The 27,477-nt window shown below is 37.1% G+C and overlaps 2 protein-coding genes and 1 pseudogene across 3 annotated transcripts in view; 2 read left to right on the top strand and 1 right to left on the bottom strand.

Annotated features, from left to right (window-relative positions):
- LOC126747387 (hemicentin-1) overlaps positions 1 to 10,346 on the top strand; it is a 106,695-nt gene extending 96,349 nt beyond the window's left edge. For both annotated transcript variants that reach the window (XM_050455972.1, XM_050455973.1), the window contains one exon: positions 9,407 to 10,346. In XM_050455972.1, coding sequence (XP_050311929.1) covers positions 9,407 to 9,600 — 194 coding nt within the window. In that variant the 3' untranslated portion in view covers positions 9,601 to 10,346. The remainder of the gene's footprint in view (positions 1 to 9,406) is intronic.
- Positions 10,347 to 10,804: 458 nt separating this feature from the next.
- On the bottom strand, positions 10,805 to 20,239 carry LOC126747397 (uncharacterized). The gene is made up of 2 exons (XM_050455981.1): positions 14,517 to 20,239; positions 10,805 to 12,339 (listed from the first exon to the last, which is right to left on the bottom strand). Exon 1 carries the CDS (start codon positions 16,804 to 16,806, stop codon positions 15,874 to 15,876), a length of 933 nt encoding a protein of 310 aa, XP_050311938.1. The 5' UTR covers positions 16,807 to 20,239; the 3' UTR covers positions 10,805 to 12,339; positions 14,517 to 15,873.
- On the top strand, positions 11,358 to 14,524 carry LOC126747395 (uncharacterized; annotated as a pseudogene).
- Positions 20,240 to 27,477: the final 7,238 nt, after the last annotated feature.

The raw sequence follows: 27,477 nt of genomic DNA, 5'->3' as shown, positions 1-27,477 counted from the left end.
TCGTTCGCATGCCAATTCCCAGGCCCTTTTCCTAGAAACTACCTTTTCGGGGTCATTGGGAAATTCAACATATTTAGTAAGAGCACATTCGACCCCTATGCCTTTTTGTAAATAGACGGCGCTGAATCCGGTATTCAGGTTTATTACCGAATTTAAGCATTCTTTAACGAAAGATAACATATTAGGCCAGCGGGTATGCTGATCATAGCAATAAGTTCTGAGTAACCGTCCGATTTCTTTGTTATACAGCTCAGTTATGTTTCCCTGTGGAAAATAGACGGACGTGTATTTCACTCGAATTCCTCCCTGTTCTAAATCTTTTTTCCAAGCCCGACTACTAAACTGAGTACCGTTGTCGCTAAGAAGACATTGCTGCATATTAACTCCCCAACCAGAATAACCAAAACTAGCTCTAGTATCATTGACTACGTCGTATCAACCTTTGATCCGGAACTCGTTGATTTAACTGTCTTTAACTCAGGTTTCTCCGATCATGAAGCAGTGTTAACTAAATTTTCTCTAAATCACAAAAATAAAAGAGTCCCGCGCAAAATGTGCCGTATCTTTGGGGAAAAAAATTTCCTAAATTTCAAAAATCTATGTCTAAGAACGGACTGGGACTTCCTATCTGATGATGTTAACACTGAGTTTTCTCGATTTATAAAGTCACTGTCTGATTTGGCATCCAACTCATTTCCTCTTAGACCCATCAAAATTAAACAAAAAAAAACCATGGTCTACTAAAGGCTTACGCTTGTCTTCTAAAAATATACGCTCCTTATCACACTTAAAAAAATTCTCAGACAGTGTGTTCTTCCACGATTACGTAAGGTTGTACAAAAAAATTTACCATAAAACAATAAAGGCAGCCAAGGACCTCTATTACAATAAAAGGATTTCTAATTCTGCAAATGTTGGTAAGGAAACTTGGTCTATTGTTAATGAATTAAGGGATAAGGCTTCTCCATCTATCACAATCCCCACTTCATCGGATAACTTAAACAACTACTTTATAAATGTAGCCAAAAATCTCATGAATACCGTAACTCCTTCCCACAATCCTCTCTCATATCTCGCTAATGAGAATTTACATAATTTCTTTCTTACACCCATAGCATTAGAAGAACTACGCAGCACAATAAAAGACATTAAAAACAAATCTTCATCTGGGGCTGATGGTCTAACGCTCAAAATGTTTTCAAATCTCCCGGATATCACTTTAAACCATCTTACCAACTTGATTAATATGTCTCTTCAAATTGGAATCTTTCCAAGCTGCCTTAAGACGGCAATTATTATTCCTTTACATAAAGGGGGCGAGAAGGATCAATGTTCGAACTATCGCCCAATTGCACTTCTCCCAACATTATCGAAGATTATTGAAAGACTGGTAAAGAAACGGCTTTTATCCTTTTTGCTTAAATATAAAATTATAACCCCGCATCAGTTCGGATTCTTAAGTAACAAGTGCACCAATGATGCTATGTTGTCCCTCTTTAATAATATATACTCCAGCCTAAACAGCCATCTCTCTACAGCAACAATTTTCTGTGATTTCTCTAAAGCTTTCGACTGTGTAAACCATAATATCCTAATTAATAAATTGCAGCACTATGGAATTAGAGGAACACCTCTCGAGTGGTTCATGTCATACCTGAACAACAGGAATCAGTTTGTTAGGGTCGATTCGATGACGTCTTCGAGCAAGCCAATAGAATGCGGGGTACCTCAGGGCTCAGTTCTAGGCCCTATTTTGTTTCTTCTATTTATAAATGATATTGCTAATCTGGACATAAATGGTAAAATTTGTCTCTTTGCGGACGATACTAGTTTTTCTTGGAGCAACTTAAATATGGTGGCTCTTCGTAGAACCATATCTCGTGACCTAGTCACCATTAAATCGTGGTGCGATTCAAATCTCTTGTGCCTTAACGTCTCAAAAACTAGAGTATTATCATTTAGCGGTGCGTTGCAACCTTTTGTAATTAATAACAACAGAATGGAGGTCGTTGATTCCGTAAAGTTCTTGGGACTGATGGTAGACAACTCTTTAAAATGGGATATCCACATCGATTACTTATCCAAAAAATTAAGTTCTGCATGTTTTGCTCTGAGATCAGTATCCAGGGAGCTAAGTTTGGCAACGGCTATAACAGTTTATTATGCCCTGTTTGAGTCGCACCTCCGATATGCCCTTCCGTTTTGGGGTACGTGTGGTGCGACTCAATTTGAACGCATATTTAAGCTACAAAAGAGAGCTATACGCTATTCATTAAGACTAAATTACAGAACTCACTGCCAGGAATATTTAAAAAAATTTAAAATACTAACTCTTCCTTCCTTATTTATATTTGAATCCGTCTGCCTAATCCGCAAGCACTTATCAGATATGTCAGAAAGGCCATCTCACAATTATCCTCTTAGAAACGCAGAGTACGATCTTTATCTACCAACCCCACGATCAGAACTAGTTAAACGATCCATTCTTTATAATGCAAAAAAAATGCACAATCATCTCCCATTTGAAATCAAATCAATAACAACTTTTTCCAAATTTCGGAAAGCTCTGAAATCGTACTTGCTGGAGAGAGCCTTATACACAGTAAACGACTTTTTTTAATTTTTTAATAATTAATGTTATGTAATTTTAAGCACGCGCTTCCTAAACACTGGTAAATTTGTTTATGTTGTTATGATAATGTACATAAATAATATTCGTATATTATATAAACAAATTAGTAGTTTGCTAATAATGTTTTTGTAAACAACTGCCTTTTGCCGACTTTGTATACAAGTGAATGTATATATATTTTATAGATTTTAAGGAAATGTGACCTAAACAATTTATAAAATTGTTAAGTTTTTTGTATGTTTTGTTGTATTTTTTATTTTTATATATTTGTATTTTTTGTTTTGTCTTTGTGTATATTTTGTTTGTATGATTTATTTAAATAATAGCTTTGTCAACAAAATTTTAAATTTTATGATAATAAAGCATTGATTGATTGATTGATTGATTGATTGGGGCTTTTGAACCTCCGATATATATACTTTTAAAATTTTATTTAAAATGGCCTTAGTTGTGGCTCGACGCAGAGCAATTAACTTAACGAATTTTGAAAAGGCATCGACAATTAGTAATAATTACGTAACCTTTCCGCGACCTTCCGCCAAAGGTCCAATTAAGTCCAAACAAACCAGTTCACCCGGTCGGCTTGGTACGACCGCATGGTATTCTCCTCGCGAAACCGGACCACTTTTGGCCTTTTGACAAATGTCACAACTTCTCACAATCTGACGTATATGTTTTTACATCCGAGGCCAAAAAAAAGACTGTTTTAAGTGCAAATATGTTTTAGCCCTTCCAAAATGCCCTAATGTTTCGTGTTTGGTTATCATAAAATGGCACACCTGATTTAAGGTTACACAGAGTTTGTAACCCTGACAATCCCTAGTGCCTTTTTTAAACAAAAGCCCTTCATACATACAATACCATTTTTGCACCGACAATTGTTTTTGCTAATGATTAACGGAAACTTTGACTAATTTTCTAAAAAAATTATCTTTTGTCTGGTCCAATCATTATTTAATTGATCGCCTCGCATATTTTTAAACTGTGCTTTTAATCGAGAGAGATCGCCATTTATTTTTACCAATGAAACGCGAATGTCACCCGACTCGAAAGGACGTGACACCAGTTTTTTAGGAGGATACCGCGACAGAATATTGGCCGTAACGTTAGCAGACCCCCTGCAATGCTCAATACGAAAATCAAACTCTTGCAAGAACATTATCCATCGTGATAAACGTGATAAATGTCTTGACCAAGAACTAAGGCGCACCACTGTTTTAAGCAGTGTATGACTACCATAGCCTCCTTTTCCGTGACAGTATAAGCCAACTGACTACCCTTAAATGTGCTACTGGTATATGCAATTACTCGGCGCTCGTCATCGTCTGAATGCTGAAACAACTTCCCTGCTACAGCGAAACCGGAACTGTCAACATTGTATATAAAAAGTTCGATTGAAGTTAGGGTGGGCCACAAAACAAACTTCCAAATAGGCATCCTTGATGGCTTGAAAGGCCTGATTCTCTACCTCTCCCCACTTCCAAACTTGTTTTTTTCTTAGAAGTTTCAACAGCGGTATCGTCAATTCGGCAAAACGTCGTTCGTATTTCACAAGACCGAGGAATCCACGCAACCCTCTTATATTTTTAGGAGTGGGAAAATTCTTAATACTCTTAACCCTCTTTGGATCCACGGACACAACCTCAGCTGTAATAATATGTCCTAGGAACAAGACTTCCTTACAGAAAAATTGGGACTTTCTTAACTTTACAGTAAGCCCTGCTTTACATAATTTTTTAAAGACTGTACTAAGTTGATTTAAATGCAACGAGACATCGTTCGAATAAACCAGCAAATCATCGACGTAAACACACGTGAAATCATGACTTTCCTCATCCAGTATCTTATTTAGACATCTTATAAGGCTCGCCATAGAAGTGCTCAAGCCAAATGGCAATCTTTTAAAAGTATAAGTCTCACCCACATGGATAAACCCCACGTACTTAGTGTGTTCATCTTTAATCGGAATCTGCCAAAAAGCAGCCGTCAAATCAATTGTACCTAACACCTGACCTGCTTTAAAATTGAATAATAAATCGTTCGGATTCGGTGGGTGGATTAATAAAATCATTCACCATTCGGGAATTAAGATACCTTGCATCCAAACACACTCTCACGGACTTCCCTAACGCGGGACCATCCCCCGCTAACATATCCGAAACTTGCGCGTCTACCTCTTTCCGATATACTAGAGGAACGGGGTATTGTGGGGCCTTAAATGCTTCATAGTTTGTTAATTCAATTTCATGATAATAATTATTAACACAGCCCGGACATTCTGAGAAAATATTAGAGTATTTCTTGAGAAGGTCCCTTAACTTATTTTTATGCACATTATCTATCGATGCGCTGTCAACCGCCCCGTTTAAAGTCGGCGTCAGAATATGCGCCCTCGCTGCTCAATGGTGGTTCTGCACCTCTCGACGCCTCCTTGACCCCCATGTCCCAGTGCTCCCTGCATAAATTTATTTTTAAACTGCGATCACTGATTTCAAACTCGATGGTCAAATTAAAAGGCCTATTATTGACTCTAAAGCTTAACAAGGAGTCATCAAAATTCAGTGTTGCCTTATACTGAGACATCCAGTTGGGACTAAATAAAATATCGCAGTTCAAATTAGGAATGACCAAGCAGATAACATTAATTTTTAAATCTGCAATTTCGATAGGCACATATATTTGGGCTTTGGCCTGTCTCATACTAGGGGACCCAGTCCATCTTCGGTGGGTCCACTTGTCCAGCAGACCCTTCATTGACGCGATCGCAACGCATTTGGCAATACCAACTATGGGTTCCGGCCCCATCGGCACATTCGCGGATCCCAGTCTGGCAAGAGAGTCCGCTTCCTCATTACCTGCAGGGTCTACGTGGCCAGGTATCCAGACGAGCTGGACCCTGCATTCAACCTGTACCAGTTTTTTCAGGACTTTTATGTAATCTAGTACAAGGTAGGAGCTTACCTTTGCGGCCGTGATAGCCTTAATGGCAGCTCTGCTGTCCGAGCATATTGATACGACTGTATTGCGGTGTCCGCAACTTAGGATTTTCTGTCTGCATTTTAATACAGCGAATACTTCGGCCTGGAAGACAGTGGCGTGCTCCCCCAGCGAGTATGCCCTACTGGTATGTGGGATCCTACCAATAAGCCCTGATCCAGGTCTGTTATTCATTCTAGAGCCATCTGTGTACCAGATGGTCCCCCTATTTAGCAATGCAGGTCTGTTGGAATGCTGCCACTCCTCTCTGCCTGCAATGTGCGTCACGAATCCCGCGCAGTCCACAGTCACTGGAGCCATGCAGTCACTGCCCATCAGAAGGAGAGGACATTCCTGTATGGCCCGTGACCAAATTTTTGCGTGACCGGTCTCGCCACTACGTAGTTCGCCGAGGACGTATAGCCTGTACGCAGTCCTCATTGCCTCGAATTGCACAACGAGGTCCAGAGGCGGCAGGCTCAGCAGAGTCTGAAGCGCTCTAGTTGGCGCCGTTCGCAAGGAACCCGTTATGCTGAGACATGCAAGACGTTGGACTCTGTCCAGTTGAGCACGAATTTTCGCTTTCTCCGTACATGGCCACCAAACGATAGCCCCGTATGTAAGAAAAAGTCTCACAATGCGCGAGTAGATTCAGTGGAGGATCTTAGGAGACAGACTCCAGGTATTGCCGAAAGCCCGCCTGCAGGCCCATAGCGCGCAGGTGGCCTTCTTTATTCTGGTGTCTGCATGATCGTGCCAGGAGAGTTTGGGATCTAACTTGATTCCCAAAAATCGAACTGTCCTGGAGTAATGCAGCTGCACGCCACCTAGAGATATAACAGGGGGCGTACCAAAGTTACGTCTCCTCGTGAATAGTAGGAGCTCTGCTTTTTTGGGGTTAATCCGAGAGGCACCATATGTCCACCATACGCAAGGCTTTCATCATAGGGCCCCGCATTGAGACGGCGTCTTTCCCTGGGCAAAGGATTACCAGATCATCAGCGTAGGCCTGTGTGTATAGGCCAGCATTGTTTAAAAATTTATCAGGCTGTCGACCATAAAGCACCACAAGGTAGGGGACAATACTACTCCCTGCGGGCAGCCCCTAGCCGCCGACGTTTCGACAATCTCGTTGTTGAGCTGGGCAGATACATGACGTTTCGAGAGCATGGACTCTATCCAGGTAACCAAACAGGGTTCTGAGCCGCGGCTCTCGAGTGCTTGGCAGATTAATGCAAAAGAATTGTTGTCGAACGCCCCTTCAATGTCTAGAAATCACCCAGACAGGCCTTGCCACTACCCAGAGCACCCTCCACCTTCCTAACGAGGTGGTGTAGAGCCAGGTCCGTGGATTTGCCCGCCTGATAGGCGTATTGGTGCACATGCAGTGGTTTGTTGACCAGGATGCTTTCCTTAAGGTATCGATCAATCAGCCTCTCCATCACCTACCACCTTAATTGTACAAAAGTCTTAACAACTACGTAATATCAACCTACGTAAATAATATGCTATACACTGGTCATTCAGAGTACATGTACAAATAAAACACCAACCAATTTAACGAAATTTTGTTCACTACTCCTACAAATATATAGTTTATTTTATTCAGCGAAATCTGCCACAATCCGGCAACGTTGCACAGCTGTCAAGACACACCGCGCTAGCCAATGGCACTGGTAAATAAATCGACTTCGCGCCACCCCCCAGTTGTGAGTAAGATGGATCGGTCCAATTCCACGAATCTGCTTGCCCCGTCTGTCTGGCGACAAATTACGACCTTGGAGCGTTAAATGTTTACCAATCCAATAGCTTTAGAGGAAAACCCAGGGGCATGCAGCTTATTTAATGGGCCATTTAAATTTATTAAAATGGAGTTCTCTCACCCGATTGTTAGTTTTCTTCCTCGCCTGCTAGAGCCTGCCACTAGTTGGGTGCCAAATGAGACTTTTATGTTTATGCTCTCAGGGTGGGTGACGGCTTCACTGCAGTACGGAAAAAGTTCAATAACACACCGGGAATATATTACAAACACTCTTGCTTTATTCAACTTAATCCATTTATTTCCACGGGATGCACAAAATACAAAATACACGGTCGTTTTTATGTCTCGTAAAACTGGCCAAAATCCCCAAAAACCAGAAGGATCGTCGGTGTCTTCGCGACGACTCCCCACCTTGACCGAGCTTGAAGAATAGATCGACCCATATCTAACAGCCGATGTTGATTACAATTCAAAATCAGCTCAGATGGTTAGAAGAAAAAGGATAACATTGTCATTGTCAGGCTTTCTATAAATTTCAAACTCCAATTATTCTGAATTAGATTTCTTGATCAATAGATCTAAAAAGGGTAGACGACCCTTACTCTCTTTTTCATAGGGAAATTTAATGCGCCTATGAAGTTTCAGAACCGGTGAAAATAGTGAAAACATCGTCCACGTACCTAAGCCAGCATGTGATAAAACTTTTATATAAGTTGATTTCTGATATTTCTTCTTCTCAATAAAAGACATGAAAACTTCTGCCAGAACAGGTGACAAATTAGGACCCACGGGTAAATCTGAGAATAGAACTTAATTTGCTTAAACATTAATTTGGAAGAAGTTTTTTTAAAACGATATCTATAAGGGAACCAAGTTATAGGATAATATGGGTAGATAGACTAAAGTTTAGGAACAATAAATCTCGTATTTGAGTAAGCATTCATCGGAAGCGATACTTGGGAATAGATTCGAAATGTCAAAGAATACAAGGAAAGAGTTTGGAGGTATAATAATATTAGACAAGTTCAAAAAAAAAGAAAAAGGATTGGAAAAGCAGGTTAATTGGGGTAAAAATCGATGTTAACCAGAAAGAAAGTTTTGATGCAGGGGAATTTTGAGAGGACAGTTCTTTTTATGAATCTTAGGAAGGCAAGAGGAGTGACGGGGTTCATTGGAATTAGTTTGTTTGTTTGCATAGAAAAATGTTCAATACTTGCATATATCATATCATCCAGTCAAATTTCAGCAGTCAGTCATTAAATGCTGCGCCTATTGGTAAGTTTGCCTGGTTTAAAAAAGTAAACCCTTTACAAATTTGATTGAACTAAAATGCACCCAAATATTAAAAACAGGTGCTGAAATCGATGGCGTAATGGCAAACTATGCTGAAAAGCAAGTACATGCTAAGAGTTTATATACGCTGAGCTATCTGTGTTACCTATTTATTTTTATTTTATTAATATTGTAACGAAATTCGGAAACACACTTTTATTGTCAACGTCAAAAACACTAACCTAACTCGCCTTGACTGTCGTTTAATTGTTTCCAAGATAAAAACTGACTAAACAAATAAAACTGAATGAATTGTCACGAAGCGCGTCCTTTTTAAAACCCGATGGAACAGTTTCGAAATATTTAGAATTATCTTCATTGTTTTTGCCCAAAGAGACCAATAATTTTAGGAGAATACTGACAGTCAAAGCAAGCAAGTATACAAATTCTAGAACATTAGAACTACAGGGATTTACAATAATATAACCTAAATTGGGGCCAAAATGGGGCTCTCGAACAACTTAAAAACTAAACACTATAGATGAAAATAATAAACCAAACGTAAGTAGAACCCTAAAGAAACCCTACGAATCAACTTTAACTATAAAACACTAATAAAATTGTACAAAAACTATGAGAATAATTAACGTATTTACATTTTCATAATAATATAATATTTGAAATTGCCTTTACCATTGATATGAATTAAATAAGATTTTGAAGTTAATTAGGTTGGACTATCTAATATTTTTTTTATTCTACAGATAAACTTTATATAATTCGAAATCTTACCGAGGAAACCACCTACATGGTGCTGGCAGCCACCAAAAACGCCGCAGGACTAAGCGAATACGTCAATGTAACATTCACGACAACCGCATCTCCCTCTTCTTCGGCGAACGTAGTTAGCAGTTTAGGTTATTTGTATATCATATTGTTAATTTACTTTAAGAATTAACGTTTAGTGAAACTCACCTCGTGCCTTTTAACAAAATTTATAAATTAACTCTGCTTTGCTGCAACCGGGAGACATTCGATATCACTTTGCAAAGTTACGTGGTTTTTACAATATAGTTGTTTAGTCAATTCATACATACTCGATATTCTAAACTAGGAAATACATTCGAGTAGTACTAAGTTAAAAAATCGAACTTGAAGATTATGATAACACAAGAGATGCGTAACTCCTTACATTTTGAGTCTAAATCTGATAGTCTTTAGTATTGATCCTTGAGATGGCTCTTGAATAGAAATATTTTATTTTCTCAAAATAAAATTGAATTTTTAAAAGTCTTTCGCATCCCTATTGTCTCCAGCAGATCTCAGAAGTTTCTTACTCTAATGATGGTAATATAGTACTTACGTTGCTTGATCATGATGATGGCAAAGTTTCTATGAAGTTAGTTAAGAGCCCAAAATAAGAATAGATGACGGAATGGCAAACGCAGGTCAGAAATTCACAAGTGAAATTCAGATATGATACATATTTTGTAATTAAATAAATAAATGAACGCTGGTCTAGATATGCAGTGGAATTGTCAAGGAGCAGACTCACCGACTTCCATAGCACCACTTACAAAAGTGAACTTAGCTGCAAATGATGATTTACAAAAATTTTTTAAATAAAAAGATAAACCTCCTCCTGCATATCTAAGTCGGTGTATTTTATTTAGGAATATATTAAATGTGGTTTTTGTATTCATACCATTATAGCTTTACATAATCTATCCCGAGCAACACACGATAGTTAGATAAAAGTTTATTTTTGGTTTTCACCAGATGTACATTTTTGGTTGAACTTCAACTACAAATATCGGATAAAATGTCCGCATGATAAGCTTAGTAGAACAATGAAAGTCTAGAATTAGTAAACAACAACTTAGTTTGAGTTCAACATGTGCTCCTAACCCACGATTGGTATCGCCTTGAGATTTTATCTCACATTTCTGCATTTTACATTCAATCTGCGAGCAGTTTAGACGAACCTTTAAGCTATGCTTGCAATGACATCTATTCGACAGTCCCCCACCACTAAATAATTCGGATCGAGTTAGTCACGCGTGTTTGATTTTAGCGGACTGTATATTAAAATAAAAAAACTATTGAGATTTGGTTCAAACACTGCTAACGTTAATTAAAATCGACAAAATAAAAGGATACTATACGTTCAAAAGCGAGATTTATTTTTCCTTTTATTTACAAAGTGTAAGGACTTAACTAGTGAAATTTGCGAGAGATAACAAAATAAAATTAAAAGGTTACGCGTGTGCTTCGCTGACTCCTTTTCGATCGCGTCGTTCGACCCTGTTAAGCGGAGAACACATATACGCGATCACGACCACGATCGCGATGGCGATCCTTGCGTTCAGAAGGGGTGGACACATATCCGCGATCGCGATTAGGCTCAGTCGAAGTGCACGCATACATAAACAGCTTATTTTAAATCTGAGGGCGGGTTAAAAGTGTCAATGGAGGATTTTGAGGAAGAGGCACTACTTGCAATATTATTGGATGAAGATGAAAATTGCAATAATGATAGGCGAAGGTAATCTCAGATTGTCTAATTACTTCTCGTCCATTAGACAAGAATCCACTTAGGTTATTCTGTTTTTTTAGGATAAAAAGACGAAACGTTTGGGTACACGAGATTAATAAAAAACGTAAGGACGAAGGCGAATTTCATAGGTTATATCCTGAGCTCCGTAGAGACGAAAATCGATTCTATACTTACTTTAAAATGAATTTTGAATGTTTTGATAAAATAATAAATCTTATCAAGGACGATATTACAAAACAAGAAACTACATTTAGAGAACCGATTGGCGCAACAGAACGATTAGCCGTCACATTAAGGTAAGTCATAAACATTTTGTAAGCAAGTTTATTGTTCCAAAGTAATATAAAGAAATTAAAGAAAAAAACACATTTTATGGAGTTAGATGGTGGTTTTACACAGATCCTCATACCAAGTTGCACCGGAAGAATTCAGGTCATTAGAACTTCCAGGTAGATTGCTTGAGTTTGATAATTCGTGATAGGAAGATTCATTGTCAAATGGAGATCGCAAATCCATTTCGTAAGATGAAGAAGCGGAAGCCCTTGAATAACTTGTCCCTGGCCGGCTTTGCTCCTGAGCTTCCGCCTCCTGTGCGAGTTCTTCTTCCATAATTAATTTAGCATATTTAAATTTAATTAGTCTGCCGTCGATTCGATAGTCTCTTCACGCTTGCAGCATATCCTTGAAATGTTAGATCTATGCTGTTGCAGTTACTTTTGATGTCAGAGTGCCTTTCATTTAAGTACTTAATAACTTTATCAGCAGATGATGAATTGTTGGGTGCTGGAAGTTCCATCGATTTTCTTTTTTTCTCTGGTCTTCGATTATGACATGAAATTTGCTTCGATGTTTCTTGGTCAGTACTTGCTTCGCTTAGTATGTTTTCAGTCATTTGTGTAGCTTTATTTTGAACGTCAGATGCTTCAATTTCTTCACTTACTCCTATGTTGGTATCAGCAATATTAGAATCTGTTACAGCAAATTGTAAGAAAGGTCGAAAACTTTCCATATGCTGTGCCCAAGGCCAGGCTTTATAGCGAGAGATCGACTTAGCTGCTTGTCCAGTTCGGGTTTTCTCGGAGCGTAAGTGTTTTGAGAAACAATCCTTTAAATTTTTCCAGCGCTTCTTTAAATCGTCGCCTGCAAATAAAAATAGTACACCATTAAAACATGCCCGTTTAAATAAATCTAAATTAACAATGAAATATTTTTTGCTAATACCTTTTGCTGAAATATTTTTTATGTCCTACTCGTATAATATTATTTCATAACATCATAGTTACCAGACATATTAAATGCTATATAATACCCTAGGGCATTAACAGAAATAACTAATTAATAAATCATTCTAAAACCTCTTAAATTCTTTATTGTATAAGTCTTTTGACTGCTTGGGAATGAGATTTGCCACAGCTTTTACCTTGGCAGCATTTAGGGAGGTTTTATTCGATATTTATGAAAAATTTATGATTTTATATGAAATTAATTAAGTTTTGACTTTGACACTTAACAATAATGAACACACTTTGTTTATTTAGCAACTATGTAGGTAAAAATTTCGTGATTTTAATTTTTCTTTTAATTTAACTTGCAATTTTATGAAGTAGGACATAAAATATGGTATGTACCACGGGCATTACTTGATGTCTATATCCTCGGGCAACTCACAAATCGGGCCAAAGGCCCTCTGCTTTGTAAGATTGTTGCCTTCGGGGGTATAAACATCCTTATAATACCCTTACAACATAAATAACTATTGGTATCAGAAAGAGAGATTTAAGACACCATATTTTTTCTAGATTTTTGGCAACCGGCGACTCTTACAAAACAATCGGTCACAGTTTTCGATTGGGATTTTCAACAGTTGCTGTAATTGTTGAAGAGGTTTGCACTGTTATATGGAGTAAACTGCAGCCAATTTATATGCCAGAGCCCACACAAGAGCTATGGGAAAAATCAGTTTTGGGCTATGAAAACTTATGGCAGTTTCCCAACTGTTTAGGAAGCATAGACGGGAAGCACGTGACAATCAGGTGTCCCCAAAATAGTGGATCAAATTATTTTTCCTACTTAAAAAAATTTTCAATTGTTCTTATGGCGATTGTTGACCCTGAATATAAATTTATTTGTGTAGATGTTGGTGCCTATGGTAAAAATAGTAATGGAGGTATCTTCGAGCAATCTGCTATGGGAAGAAGATTTGAAAATGGCACATTTAATATTCCTCCTAACAGGCCATTTGCCGGTAAAGATGATGAGGTTCCATGTGTTTTGATAGGCAATGAAGCTTTTACCTTAAGTACTTACTTAATGAGACCATTTCCCTACAGACAAGCGAGATATGACCGTAATAAAGAAAAATTCAATTACCATCTATGTAAAGCTCGTCGCGTTGTGGAAAACGCTTTTGGCATACAAATGGAGATTTTTTTTTAGACCCTTAGAAGTAAAAGTTAGCACGGCTACAAAGCTTGTAAAAACAGCCTGTGTATTACACAACTTTTTACGGGAAAAAAATATTGACCAAAAATATCTTAATCTAAAAGAACACAATGATATGCCAGTACAGGTATTCCATCCCTTGCCAGTTGATAGAAGAAGAGCGGTAAACCTAGCGTTTGGGATACGTGAAAAATTTGTTTCCCATTTCAGTAATTTGTAAAAGTATGTCACTCATAATAAACTTACACATATTATGTCCAAAAGTATGGAATTGTTAAGTATTTTTCTTGATATTTAAGATTTTACTTCTTGGTTTATTTAAACATACTTTAATTACTTTACAACACGACTTGAACAGTGTACAGGGTGTCTCCAATTCGTGCCTCAACATGGGGAACTCCGTAACTATGGGTGATCTCCATAACAGGGTTGGTTAAATTAGCAAAAGTTGCGCATTTTTAGGCCTAACTATCGTTAGGCATATTGCCATTGCCGGCATATTTGCCATTTAAAAGATTAATAAAACCCGAACGGTCCCGAAGATAAAAAGAAAAAAAAAAACAAAATGTTGAAAATTTGATTTAATGTTTTTCTAAGCTTCTTTGTGATCTAATTTTAAAATACGACGATAGTTTTTTCAATTATCTTCGGAACCGTTCGGGTTTTATTAATTTTTTAAATGTCATATTATTAGGCTCAAAATTTCGCAACTTTTCTATAATTTAACCAACCTGCCCATAGTTACGGAGTTCCCCATGTTGAGCCACGAATTTGAGACACCCTGTACAATAAATTCATTAATTTATTTATATGTGTAGCTAAGTATAAATTAACAAATATATTATGTGTATACAAAACAATAGTTTATTACTTACCAGTATGATGATTTCCCATATCCTTGGCAATGTCGTCCCATACTTTATTTTTAATACGAACATTCTTATAATCACGATGTGCCATATCGAATAAAACATCATGTTTCTTTACATGTTCAATAAATTCTTCCGTGAAATCAATCATCATGACAAGTATGTGCGGCTACATTTCTTTACTTTGGACGCGTCTGATCGCCATCGTGATCGTGATCGTGGTCGTGATCGCGTATATGTGTTCTCCGCTTTAAGCCGCTCCCAGACGATGTGGCAAACGTTAGGTCCAACGTTTGATACAACGTTCGACACATGGCGTTTTGCCAGTGTACCTCCCACACGATGCTACGAACTTTTCAGTTGAAACATTGGACACATATTGGTTCCAACGTTTGCTCTGGCGCATCAAATTTATATTATTTCTTTTTAAATTTATATAAGTTTTAAATCTAGGTGAAGTAAAATGGAAGCTCAAACTTTAGCCGCCGGTATTGCTGCATTATTGTATTGACTTGTGCTTAAAATTTACGAAAGAAAAAAAAATTAAGATGTCAAAGGCGTTGGTGGATGTTATCAATACATAAAAGTAGAGGACAGTAAGTATACTTATTTTAATATGATTTTTGAAAGTTATAAGGTTAAGTAGGCTTTTCAAAGTTTGTATGATCCGATATGCGCTATATCGAGCTATAAAAGCGCAATAAAAATTATACCAGTTTTAAGGCAGAAATGCATTTAAAACTTTATGCACGATTAATTTAAATTGTTACCTAGCTATTTGAATATCTTTTAAATTTTATTTTGAATAACAAATTATGAAATTTCATTATGACCTTCCAGTGTCTACTAACGAATAACGGGCGACTACGAATTTTGGTTTTGTTTTGTAGAGTCGGAATATTATGAGAAAATGCCAGAGACATCAACAACATTGGCGTCACAGCCTATTATAAGGTTATCCAATCTTTGATGGTCTATCAACCTCCGAACTGTTGTCGGAGGTGGTTCCCCTTGTTGATCGTGCGGAAAGTATGCTGATACTATTATTGTATCGTAGCTCCTCTCCGCTGTTTTGATTTGCACTTTGACCGCCGCTGTGTCCCTGTCACAAAACTCCCACAGCGGTGTGGCCTCTATATCTTTTCTTATAAAGATACAGCTTCTTAGGTTAGGTCCCTCTTTTGGGTCTGACACTAGTTGAGGTTTCCTAGTCCCCTTATCTAGCCCCTATAAGTATAAGGTTCCTGAATCTGGGCTATCTGAATATTATTGTCGGCTATGCATTTTTGTAAGGCCGCAGTAGCTGCTTTGCAGTGGTGGAGGTTTATTTGTATCAGCCTCACACCCATTGCGGAGAGCGATTTTAGGAAGAAGAGGTTCCCGGCAATCCCTCTATTTCCATAGGGGTTGCCTGGTCCCTCTTCTCTTTCTCTTGGCTGCTGGCCGAGAGTCTGATCTTTATGCTGCCAAAGTTGAGGTATAGCGATTGATTCGCTCCCCTTACTTTGGCCCAGGATTTCTCGTCCATGAGGAGCGTTACCAGGCAACCCTTGTCGTCCTGGTCCTTCCTCATATCGAGCACTTTCCACAAGCTGGTGTTGATGTTGTTTTGAACATCCAGCTTGTGTAGGAGTGCTTTCGGTTCCTCAGTAGGTCCCGGCACCCAGGTTATTGCCTTCACCGGTCTGGGAAGTTTGCCGTCCTCCGTTATCTGGAGTTCAGCTCCTTCCCAGGGAGTTTCCTTCTGCACCAGTTCGACGAGCCAATTTTTAGTTGACTCGTCGACACAGGTGATGTGAAGGATTCCTCCACCCTGGCTTACGCCTGCAAACTTGGGCGCAATTTGCGATCCGCTCTGCAGAGCGAGCGTTTTGTTGAGCAGCCAGCCCTTTAGGGTGTTTGCCTGCTGTTGCGCCGCAGCATCCCGATAGGACAGCCCTGGTTCCCGTCTTGGGCCCCTGGGCTTCTTCCTGGGTCTTTTTGACTCCTGCGGAGTTTCTCCCTCCGAGCGATGTCGTTTTTGCGTCTCGCTCGTATTGGCCTTGGTCTGGGTGGGTGTCAGTGCCTCTTTGGGCCCCGTCCCCCCCCTTTCCTTGGCCGCCAACAGTTTGGCTTTTCGTCTTTGAGCCCCCGACGGTCGTTTCCTCCCAGCAGGTCCCTCTTTGGCTTTCAAGCGGCGGTTTCTTCGCCTTCCCGCCGTTGACTTCTCAACAGCGGTTCCTTTAGGTCCCGCCATTGCTGGCAAAGGTTGCCCTTGGCCCCCTTCTTTGGTATTTTGGGTATCTTGGTCCATCATAGATGTTCCCACGAGTAGCTAGGGAAAGGGTGGTCCACCCCTGCAGAGCCCCGCATGCAGGAGTAAGGCTGTATACAATGGGGTGCGTCTTGTTCCCCAGGGTTGGCCGCTAGTGACTGGGCTTCCCCCCAGTCTTGCATCCCTTGGCGCGCGCCATACCCTAAGAATTAGGAGATTTTAAGAGGGGGTGTTCTCACCACGCGGTCCGGATGGTTAAGCCCAGACCCTCGTGCCGTTCATGAGCACGTACCCCACGCTCCCTTTCAGGATCATGGGGGTCGTTGGGCCGAATGGACGGTTTACGGTATATAGCTGGTCCGCGACGATGACCTTCAGTTGGCCCGGACGGAGGTAGGCCCGTTGGCTTCCCTTATAGTCACCGTTAACCGGAACCATTTCTGGTTTTCCGGCCGTTCTGCTATCTGCCACCTGGAGACGCGCCTGACAAGTTGCGCCTGACAGGTTGCTAAACCACCGCAGATGTTTACTGCGGTATCAGGATTGCGTCGGTTTATTGCCAGGCGCCCAACTAACAAAGTTCTCTTATTACTAACAGCTTAAAAGCTAGTTTTTATTTATAAAGGTTTTTTAAAGGTTTCGAATTGCCATTTTTGCGCTATAAAAGTTTTTGATAAGGCAAATTTATCTCCGAGGGAAAAACAGCCTTTAACGATTGCTCTTAGAATATTCTTACGACTTTTTTATAAAGCTGATTTATAGCTATAATGCTACTTGCTGTAAGAATATTTATACTGCCTCCACTATAAGGAAAACCGCCTCTGTAAGCAATTGTATCTTATAGTTTGCTTGTAGAAGCTCCTAAATATATTTATACAAGCTTAATAAAGAAAGTAGATGCTGTTTTATAAGTATTACTTTAGATTACATGTATAAGTTTAAAAGGTTATTTAAAAAAGCTTTGCAGGGCAAGTATTTCATAAAAAAAGTTGCAAGACTTAAAAGCGTTTCGTAAAGAGTATTTAAAACACAAAATAGTGTTTTAGGGACTGTTAGGGCATTTTAAAAAGCAGTCTTATTAAAGTTGCAGGAAAGTAATAAGATTTTAATGGTTTTCGCCATTTTGATTTATGTGCCACAGGGAAATTAATGGTGTGTGTGTATACTGTGTGCAAAGTTCTAAAAATCTAAACATAGCTGATGCACTTTTCAATAATTATGTCGAATATTATGGAGACTTTTATGGTGTTGATTACATTACTAGCAACGTTCATAACCTTACATATGTAGTTGATGAAATTTCAAAATTCGGAAAGTTTTCAACTTTTAATGCATACCCATTTGAAAATAGATTATATCAAATAAAAAACCTATTAAGAAATGGAAATGTTCCACTTGCTCAAGCTGCTAAAAGATTAAGTGAAATTACTCAAGTCGAAACATGGTCAATTACAGAAAAAAAAAATCCTTTCCAAATTTAAAAAATCAAAATTCAGAAGAAAATTTTTTAAAAGTAGTTTTACCTACCTTTACTCTAACATATCAAACACCTTATCAATGGTTCTTAACAACTAAAAATGAAATAGTGCAAATGCGATACGCAAACAGAGTGCAAAGTAGTGAAATATGTATATATGGTTATGCGTTAAAAAAAAACTGAAAACTTTTTTGAAACACCAATCAGGTCTTCTTTTTTAAACATATATAAATCTACCTGTACAGAATTTAACCCACATGTTTGCTGTATAAGTAATATAAAATGTAAAATGGTTGCAGTATCTAGCAATAAGAAAAATGAAGTAATTTTTATTCCATTAATTCATACTTTGTAATAAATATTACGTAGCAATAAAACACTTTTTTCAAGACACTTTTTATTAACAACTCAGATAACTAATCACTGTTTCCAACATTTTCTTCGTTTCCTACATTTTCCACTACGACGCAGTGTTGCTCATCAGTCGGCGTCAGTTGTTGTTCTTCGAGCATTGTCGGTTGTTCTTCGGTCGGCGTTTGTCCTTCCGAGTTTTTCCTTTCTTTTGCTTTACAGTCCATTTTTTTTGGTCGATTTTTGCTTCTACATTGCCGACATATTGTTTTGCCATCAGCCTCATTTCTTCTTGTCGAGTTTTTGATTATATTTAAAAAAAAAAAATTCACATTCATTCATATTAAATGTGTCATCTGATAAATATATTATTTGGAATAACAGGTTAATAATGTTTTTGTAAATTTTAAATGGGATCTTTTCCATGTTATTTTGTCTAGAGCCGCCTGCCTATGAACACTTTGTCATAAAGGATCTTGTAAAAAACCTGTCAATTAAAATATAGCAATTGTCTATTGCCTTATTTCTTCCATGTGGGTTTCGACCACAGACAAAGCGCATTTTTGCCATACATTCATCAAAAATAATTTGATCAGATAATTTTTCTTCCAATTTACGAAGATCTTCAAGTGTGTTAACTGGCTCAAAAGGCTCATCAGCTCGAATTACAACGTTTATCCCTTCTTTTGAAGATGTAACCCGTGACTTTTCCCCAAAGGATTTTAAAAAATCGTCAAACGTTACCTCAATTTTGGCAATTTTTTGGAGTATAATTTCTTGGTTGTTCACGTCTTTTTTTATTTCGTCATTTTAATAGGTTTAGCAGGTTTAAGCTTGAGAGTATCTATTGTTGCTCCTTCCTTCTGTTCCGTTTCATCTGTTTCAAGCATCCTTACTAGCTCCTCTTCGGCAATTAGTTTGTTTATTAAATAATTTCTTTTCATCTTGCATTTTAAAACCAGCCAGTTATCTTCTGGGTATGAGTTACCATCTTCTATTAATTTTTCTGTCTCACTTTTGGGCCAGTACAGTACGCCCTTATTTTCCCAGTTTGAAGGAACAATTGTTAACTGTTTTTTACCCTTCTTCGATGGTCTCCACAATTTTAAACATTTTTTCTTAACAATTCAAAAAGTTAATAAACTATTTACTTGTTTACTTTAGAAACACGCCGTTAAATATTAATAAATTTAGGTTAGTTATTACTGTTAGCACTTTTAAAATTGTATAATTACTGTCTAAGGAGCTTTATTACTCTATAAAGGTATTATTTGAAGGCTGTATACAGTTTTTTATAATAATGCCTTATAATGGCCTCTGTAGACAGCAATTTTGATTTATAAGTAGCTTTTATAGTGCTTTATTTCTGCATAAGGGGTCTGATGGAAGACTATAATATTATATGCTGCCAAATCTATTTATAAATATTTGCTTGGCGAGAAAAATATCTTATAGAAAGTACTTAAAAAAACAAATTGCTCCTAACTTACAGTACCCTGGGTATGGGTATCTATAAGAAATCATAACAAGGAAATTTTTTTATAGAAAAATATACACAGAAAATAAGTTTATCCGATCTTATTTTTTTGTATCTTTTTTTAATCAAACGTTTTTTCTCTTCACAGAAGATTAAATAAGTGGTTAATAAACACAAAATAAATTGATTATTTTAATAAGCTCATAATAAAATAAAAAATAATATAGGTCTATTTACATTAAGTTTTAATCACCTATCACGATGCTAATATAGGTATTAACTGAAGAATAAAATAAAACCCTAAATAAAACCGATTATTTTCCCGAAATTGTGCGTATGCATCTGTGTCGGTATCTCTCTTATAACTCAGTGAACTGGCATAAAATTCATAAGAACAGCAGTTGCAAATTCACAGAAATTAGGTATGCCGCCAAAGGACGCTAGACAATCGCGTTTACCGATGCCGTATACACTATCGGACAAAAGTAGAGAAACTTCTAAAAATTCTTTGATTTACGGAAACCATGTATTTAAATTAAATATTTACTACAAATATTGTAGTTCTCAACAACTGCGTTTTTTTACCGCATTTTACATGCCTCTTATCAGTTGTTTATTTACAATAAAAGAATTCAAATATTTTCGGATGGACATAAGTAGAGAAACCTAAATATCAATCGTCCAAATTTAGTATTTAGTTCGCTTTACGTGAGTTCTGTTGATAGTTTTGCATAGTTTTTTTAATCAACATGCCTCGCGGAAGATATTTGTCTGAAGACCTTCGTAGAAAAATAGTTGATGCACACAAGAGTGGTATACGACAAGTGGACATTAGTAAAACGCTTAATTTGCATAAGTCTGTTGTTAGCAAGACAATTTCTAATTTTAAAACACGAAATTCAACAAAAAGCATTAAAAAAAGTGGCCGCCCAAGAAAAACAACCAAACACATGGAAATGATGATAAAAAGAATTGCCCAGTCTGATCCTCACAAGTCAGCAAATAAAATTTTAAGTGAATTACCTGGTGTTAATGTTAGTTCTAAGACCATACAAAGACGACTGAGGGAAGGAGGATTATTTAGTAGAAGAGCCGCTAAAAAGCCGTTTATTAGCAAGAAGAATCAGAAGGCCCGACTCAACTTTGCACAAAAATATTTGCATTGGACAACCAACGACTGGAAAAAAGTTCTTTTTACTGATGAAAGTAAGTTCAATTTGTTTGGGTCCGATGGAATCTCATGGGTACATCGACCACAAGGCAAAAGATTCGATCCAAGATATACACAGCCTACGGTAAAGCATGGTGGTGGCTCCTGCATGGTATGGGGTTGCTTCTCTGGGTTCGGTACAGGACCATTACACATCATTGAGGGTATCATGGATCGATTTGTGTATTTAGACATCCTACAAAATGTAATGCTACCCTTTGCTGAGGATAATTTACCTTTGACTTGGATATTCCTACAAGATAACGACCCCAAACATAAATCAAAGGTTGTCAAAGATTGGTTTTTATCGGAAAATATTAGGGTTATGGACTTTCCTGCGCAAAGTCCCGATCTTAACCCGATTGAAAACCTCTGGGAGGAACTAGACCGGCGTGTAAGGCAACATCAGATCAGTAATAAAAATGATCTTATAAAAGTTTTACAAGATTCCTGGAATTCTATTGGAGAGGAAACCATTATGAAACTGTTGGAATCCATGCCAAATCGATGCCGCGAGGTGATTGCCAATAAGGGATACTCTACTTACTATTAATTTTTCTAAGATAGAAATAAGAAATAACTTGTACTTTTGGAATAAAATTTAGTTTCTCTACTTTTGTCTCATAAATATTTTGTTTAATTAAATTAAATCTTAGGATTTTCTTCTACAATTTATTTTACTTTATACAAATTAAGTCTTAACAATTATTGTTGATTTTCATTATGTGTAGAACTGCATTAGTTTTGAAGTATTCAAATAAAACGCAAATTTAAAAAGTTTCTCTACTTTTGTCCGATAGTGTAGTTTTTGAGTGACGAAATTGCAAACATTCGTTTTTGTTTTTTTTTTTAAATTTTTTATTCAGTTAGTCGCAATTGAGATTATGTAACTGGAACATACCTTCCAGAAGGCGGCACTTACTGGTTTGTAACTTAAAGGCTTGAAGCTTTCTTACGCTTTGTATATTTCTATAATACATATAATTTATTTTCCCCTTAAAAATATGGATTCCTTAAATACTTTTTCAAAAAGATGTATTTTTTTGAATAGAAAAGTCCCCATACCTACTATGTTCACAGAAGCCTTCAATAGAAAAAGCTCTTAAACTACCGCTAAATATTTGCCTATTTACCTTTCTTTTCAACAGTTTTCGTTTTTTTTTTATAATATCAAGTATTAAAGCCTTATAAATAAGTGAGCCCGTGACCCGCGGCTTCGCTCTCAATACTTGGCTAGAGTAGGCAACCCGTGCAAAACTTAAAATATTTTTTTTTTAAATAATTAATTTTCTCCCCTTCCCGATCAAATTTCAAAATATCCTTTTTTAGTGGATCTTTACATTATAAAAGGAACCTACTGCCAAAATTTCAGGTTTCTAGCTCTTGTAGTTTGGGCTCTGTGATAATGCGTCAGTGAGTCAGTCAGTAATGACAAGCAATTTTATATACAGGGTGTCAATTTGAAAACTTCCCACTCCTATTATCTCGAAACGGGTTAGGTTTTTATAAAATCGCTAGGACACGTCGATTTTATTATCGAGGGGGAACAATTTTTATGCAGAAATCACTTCGCCTCTTTCAACCCCCTACCCCCCAGAACCTCCCTCTCAAAAATCTTAAATGGCAATAGGGGTTGAGTGATACCTTATTTGAAAGAACTTTTTATTCTCTACATTTTGGCACCTTATTTTTTAAATTTGAGTGCTGCGTTGCCAAGTTAGGGTTATTTAAACATTGTTAAACTACTTATTATTAAACATTATTCCTGTAAGTGTTTTAAATACGTTGAAGCTATGATTTCTATTGGAACGTGTTTGACCATAAAGCGAACCGGTGCATTTCTCACTGAAAGTGTTTATCAATCCGACAAATTCTTTTGGTCATGAAAGATAAACATTTAATTTTTTTTCTTTTTTGTTTATTTTCGTTTGCAATGGAATTCGTCTCAATACAGTTCGATGATATGATCCGAAATTTAAAATAGTATTTAGTGAACTTTCCTACCAGTCAATGTCACTAGGTATTTAAGTCAGTTAAAATTTATTTCAATAATGTGTGTTATTGTTAGTTACTATGGTATACACGCTTAGGCAAAGAATTGAAATGATTTTTATTTATGGCGAGCAAGGAAGATGCGCAAGAAGAACGGCAGAAGTTTTTATTAATAGAAATCCTAATTGTAATGTAAGTCACAGATACATTTTGGACGTAGTAGCTAAATTTAATGAAACGGGTTCAGGTGGAAACAAAAAAAGGGCAAGTCGGCGTGTTTTAAACGAAGATGCTCAAGTAGAGATTTTGGGAACATTCGTTGCAGAACCCACCAATTCTCTCCGTACAGTAGCACGTCTAACTGGAATGTCACATGAAACTGTACGACGAGCATTACAGTTACATAAATATCATCCGTACAAGATGCAAATTTTACAGGAACTTCATGAGGACGATTTTGATAGGAGAATAGAGTTTTGCGAAATTATGTCCAACTTAATAAACACTCGTGCAATTGTGGTAAGCAACATTTGCTTCAGTGATGAATGTACCTTTTTCCTAAACGGCCATGTCAATAGACAGAATTGTCGATACTGGAGTGAGGACAATCCCCACATTTTCAGAGAGGGTGCTACACAGCGGCCACAAAAAATTAATGTTTGGGCCGGTATTCTTGGAAATGCTGTTATAGGACCGTTGTTTATTGAACAAAACTTCACTGGAGAGCTCTACTTACACCTACTTGAAGATGTAATTAATCCTTTGATAACAACTGAACTGGAAAATCAAGTTGGTAACATTTTGCAAGAAAACGAACTACACTTTCAGCAAGATGGAGCTACGCCGCATTATTTTCGGCCAGTGCGGGAGTGGTTGAATAACAGATTCCCTAACCAATGGATTGGTAGAAGGGGACCGATAGCATGGCCTGCTAGGTCACCAGACTTAACGCCCTTAGATTTTTTTTTATGGGGGCACATAAAATCGGTTGTTTACAAAACTCAGCCTGATGATATCGAAGATTTAAAAAGAAGAATTACAGAGGCAAGTAGGGCTATTCCAGAAGAGGTATTTCAGAATGTTCGGGAAGAATTTGAGAATAGACTTTATTTTTGTTTGGAGAGCAATGGAGAACACTTTGAACACCTCTTAAAGTAGATGTGTTAATAAAATAAATTTTAGGCGTGCTTTTGTAAAGACCATAATTGTAACGGCTATGCAAATGTTTACTAAAAATAATATTAACCTAAATAACATGTTTCAATGCAAATCATAGCTTTAACGTAATTAAAACACTTTCAGGAATAATGTTTAATAATAAGTAATTTAACAATGTTTAAATAACCCTAACTTGGCAACGCAGCACTCAAATTTAAAAAATAAGGTGCTAAAATGTAGAGAATAAAAAGTTCTTTCAAATGAGGTATCACTCAACCCCTATTGCCATTTAAGATTTTTGAGAGAGAGGTTCTGGGGGGTAGGGGGTTGAAAGAGGCGAAGTGATTTCTGCATAAAAATTGTTCCCCCTCGATAATAAAATCGACGTGTCCTAGCGATTTTATAAAAACCTAACCCGTTTCGAGATAATAGGGGTGGGAAGTTTTCAAATTGACACCCTGTATATAGAGATGTATTCTCATGTGGGTATACATAGTGCTATAAACCTATACAGTACATATACATACGATTTTATAAAATTAACTGTCTTTACATAACGATAAATAAAATAACATCAAATCCAAATAGTATAAACAAATAAGGCACTTCCTTGGATATATTAAATTAAAAAAAGGGAAATAAAACTGAAAATTAAAATATCCCAGTGTTTTGTAGACGACAATATAAATCACACATCTTTTTCATCTCTCTGTATAATAGACGCTACATTTTTCTCAGTGTAAAATAAAGACATTATTTATGTTTTACTGAAATTCTTATAACGGTTCGTTTAATATGCACCCCGGAGAGAAAAAAGCTTTAATCTGTTGTAAAATTTCTTTCTAAACAGCAAATTTGCTTTAAAAGAGCTGTTATGAAGGAAAGAGTAAGCAGCCATTTTAAAACTAGGAATAAGAACGACCATATTGAAAATATAATAACTAAATTATTAAAAAATTGCTTTTACAAGTAAGGATGCGTAAGTTTCACAATTTTTTGATAAATAATAAAATGATTACAAAGAATATTACATTTTTTTACTTTTTTTAAAACACAAAAAAAAATATTTATTTTTAACATACCTATATTAATCATAAAACAAACAGTTTGTTGAGGCGCGTAAAAAAATTAGTTCAAAAGCATATATACTTTGACAGAAATGTGGGGTCCGCAACAAAATCTAGATATAGCTATCCTTATTATCGCTAAAGAAGTAATAATACATTATTTCTTATAGAATATTATACTGCATCCATTTCTTCAGTTATACCATTCCATCGTAACAAGTCAAGACAATTTTGTTACTTGCATCGAAACTACCAGAATGATTTATTTTATAAGTTAGGATGTTTGCAGCATTTAAAGGGGCATTTAGTATTTTTCCTATTTTTTAAAAAGTAAAATAATTTCACACAACAATATCTATAACACAAATTTATATTTGTCGTTGAACCTTGCTTTTAGTTTTTGAAGGTGGTAGACAATGGTACAGTGAAAACATCTTGTCGGACTTGCATTGTCTTATTTATTTAATGTAACACACAAACGTCGTGTTACATTAAATAAATAAGACAATGCAAGTCCGACAAGATGTTTTCCTTGCTTATAGTGTTATGGCTATTTTATTCCAAACTCTTAAAAATCTAATTTATAACTACTGTATTATAATAACCTCATAAAGGGGATATAAATGTTTATAAAACCGTCTTGTTACATTTTATGCTACCATTAGAGAACATCTATAAGAGCAGTTATAAGTATATTAGGCTCTATAACTTGGTGCCCCTTTTGCACTTATAGACTTCTTGTAATAGTTGTAAGAATGTTCTATAGAGTTAATATCACAGGTTTAAGATTTTTAATTTTAGCTGTAAGAATATTCTTACAACCTTTATAAATATGTGAAATGTTAGTTGGGCGGGGTCGTCCTCGGACTATATACAGTGATAACGGGACAAATTTCGTGGGTACGGATAACGCGTTTTCGCGAGTAGACTTTAAAAAATTTGCCGAAACTAGTAGTACCGAGCGGATCCAATGGCGTTTTAATCCTCCAACGGCGGCGTGGTGGGGAGGATTCTGGGAAAGACTTGTCGGAGTGTTGAAACAATTGTTGCGTAAACTATTGGGACGAGCTTTACTGGATTACGAAAGCTTGTTAACGATAATCTGTGATTGTGAGGCCATCATCAATTCGCGGCCACTCACTTGTTCGTCAACTGACCCTAATGAGTTGGTACCTTTAACCCCCATAATGTTTCTTAGGGATCAGTTGGTGAGTGGTGTTCCAGATTGTGATGCTGTCGACCGTCACTCTCTGTCTAGGAAGGTACAGCATAGACAGAAATTGGCAGAGGATCTTCGTCGAAGGTTTCGTAATGAATACCTAGGGCAGTTGCAGCTATGGTCCAAGGGAAGTTCCAGTTATCAAGTTAAGATGGGGGATGTGGTTTTTATTGGCAATAACCTAGTTAAGCGAGTTAATTGGCCGTTAGGGAGGGTTATTGAGCTGCTACCTGGCAAAGATGGTGAGGTTCGAGTGGTGCGGGTCAGTACCGAAAGGGGCCAACTTTTGAGACCTGTACAACGTCTCTACCCCTTGGAATGTGCAGAAGAGGGCTTTAGTCTAATGAATAGCAAGGCATTGACTAGCCCTAAATCGAGGTTGGCCGAGGCAAATGTACCCTGTGAGGACTCAAGTGAATCTGCGGGCGATATCGAGACCGCGAATCCGGGAGTGTCCAAAAGCAGAGTACCCGAACCGAACGTAGATGATACGGCATATGTTTCGCGGAGCGGTCGTACGGTTCGCGTACCGGTCAGGTATAGGGACAATGATTAGGATTACTTTTACATAGAGTTAATTGTTTTATTTGTGTAGGGTGGGTAGGTAGTGGACATTTTTAAGGCTTATTACATTGTTATTATTGAACCTACTTATTTACATTGTTTACATGTTGTCTCTGTTTTAGTTAGGTGAGTCATGTTTCTTTTGTTTTAAAAACATGCCTCAGGTGGGAGAATGTCACGTCATCCTGAACGACGTCT

The sequence above is a fragment of the Anthonomus grandis genome, chromosome 19 (genome assembly GCF_022605725.1).
Source record: "Anthonomus grandis grandis chromosome 19, icAntGran1.3, whole genome shotgun sequence".
Classification (NCBI taxonomy): Eukaryota; Metazoa; Arthropoda; class Insecta; order Coleoptera; family Curculionidae; genus Anthonomus; species Anthonomus grandis.
This window is presented reverse-complemented; position numbering and strand designations above follow the sequence as displayed.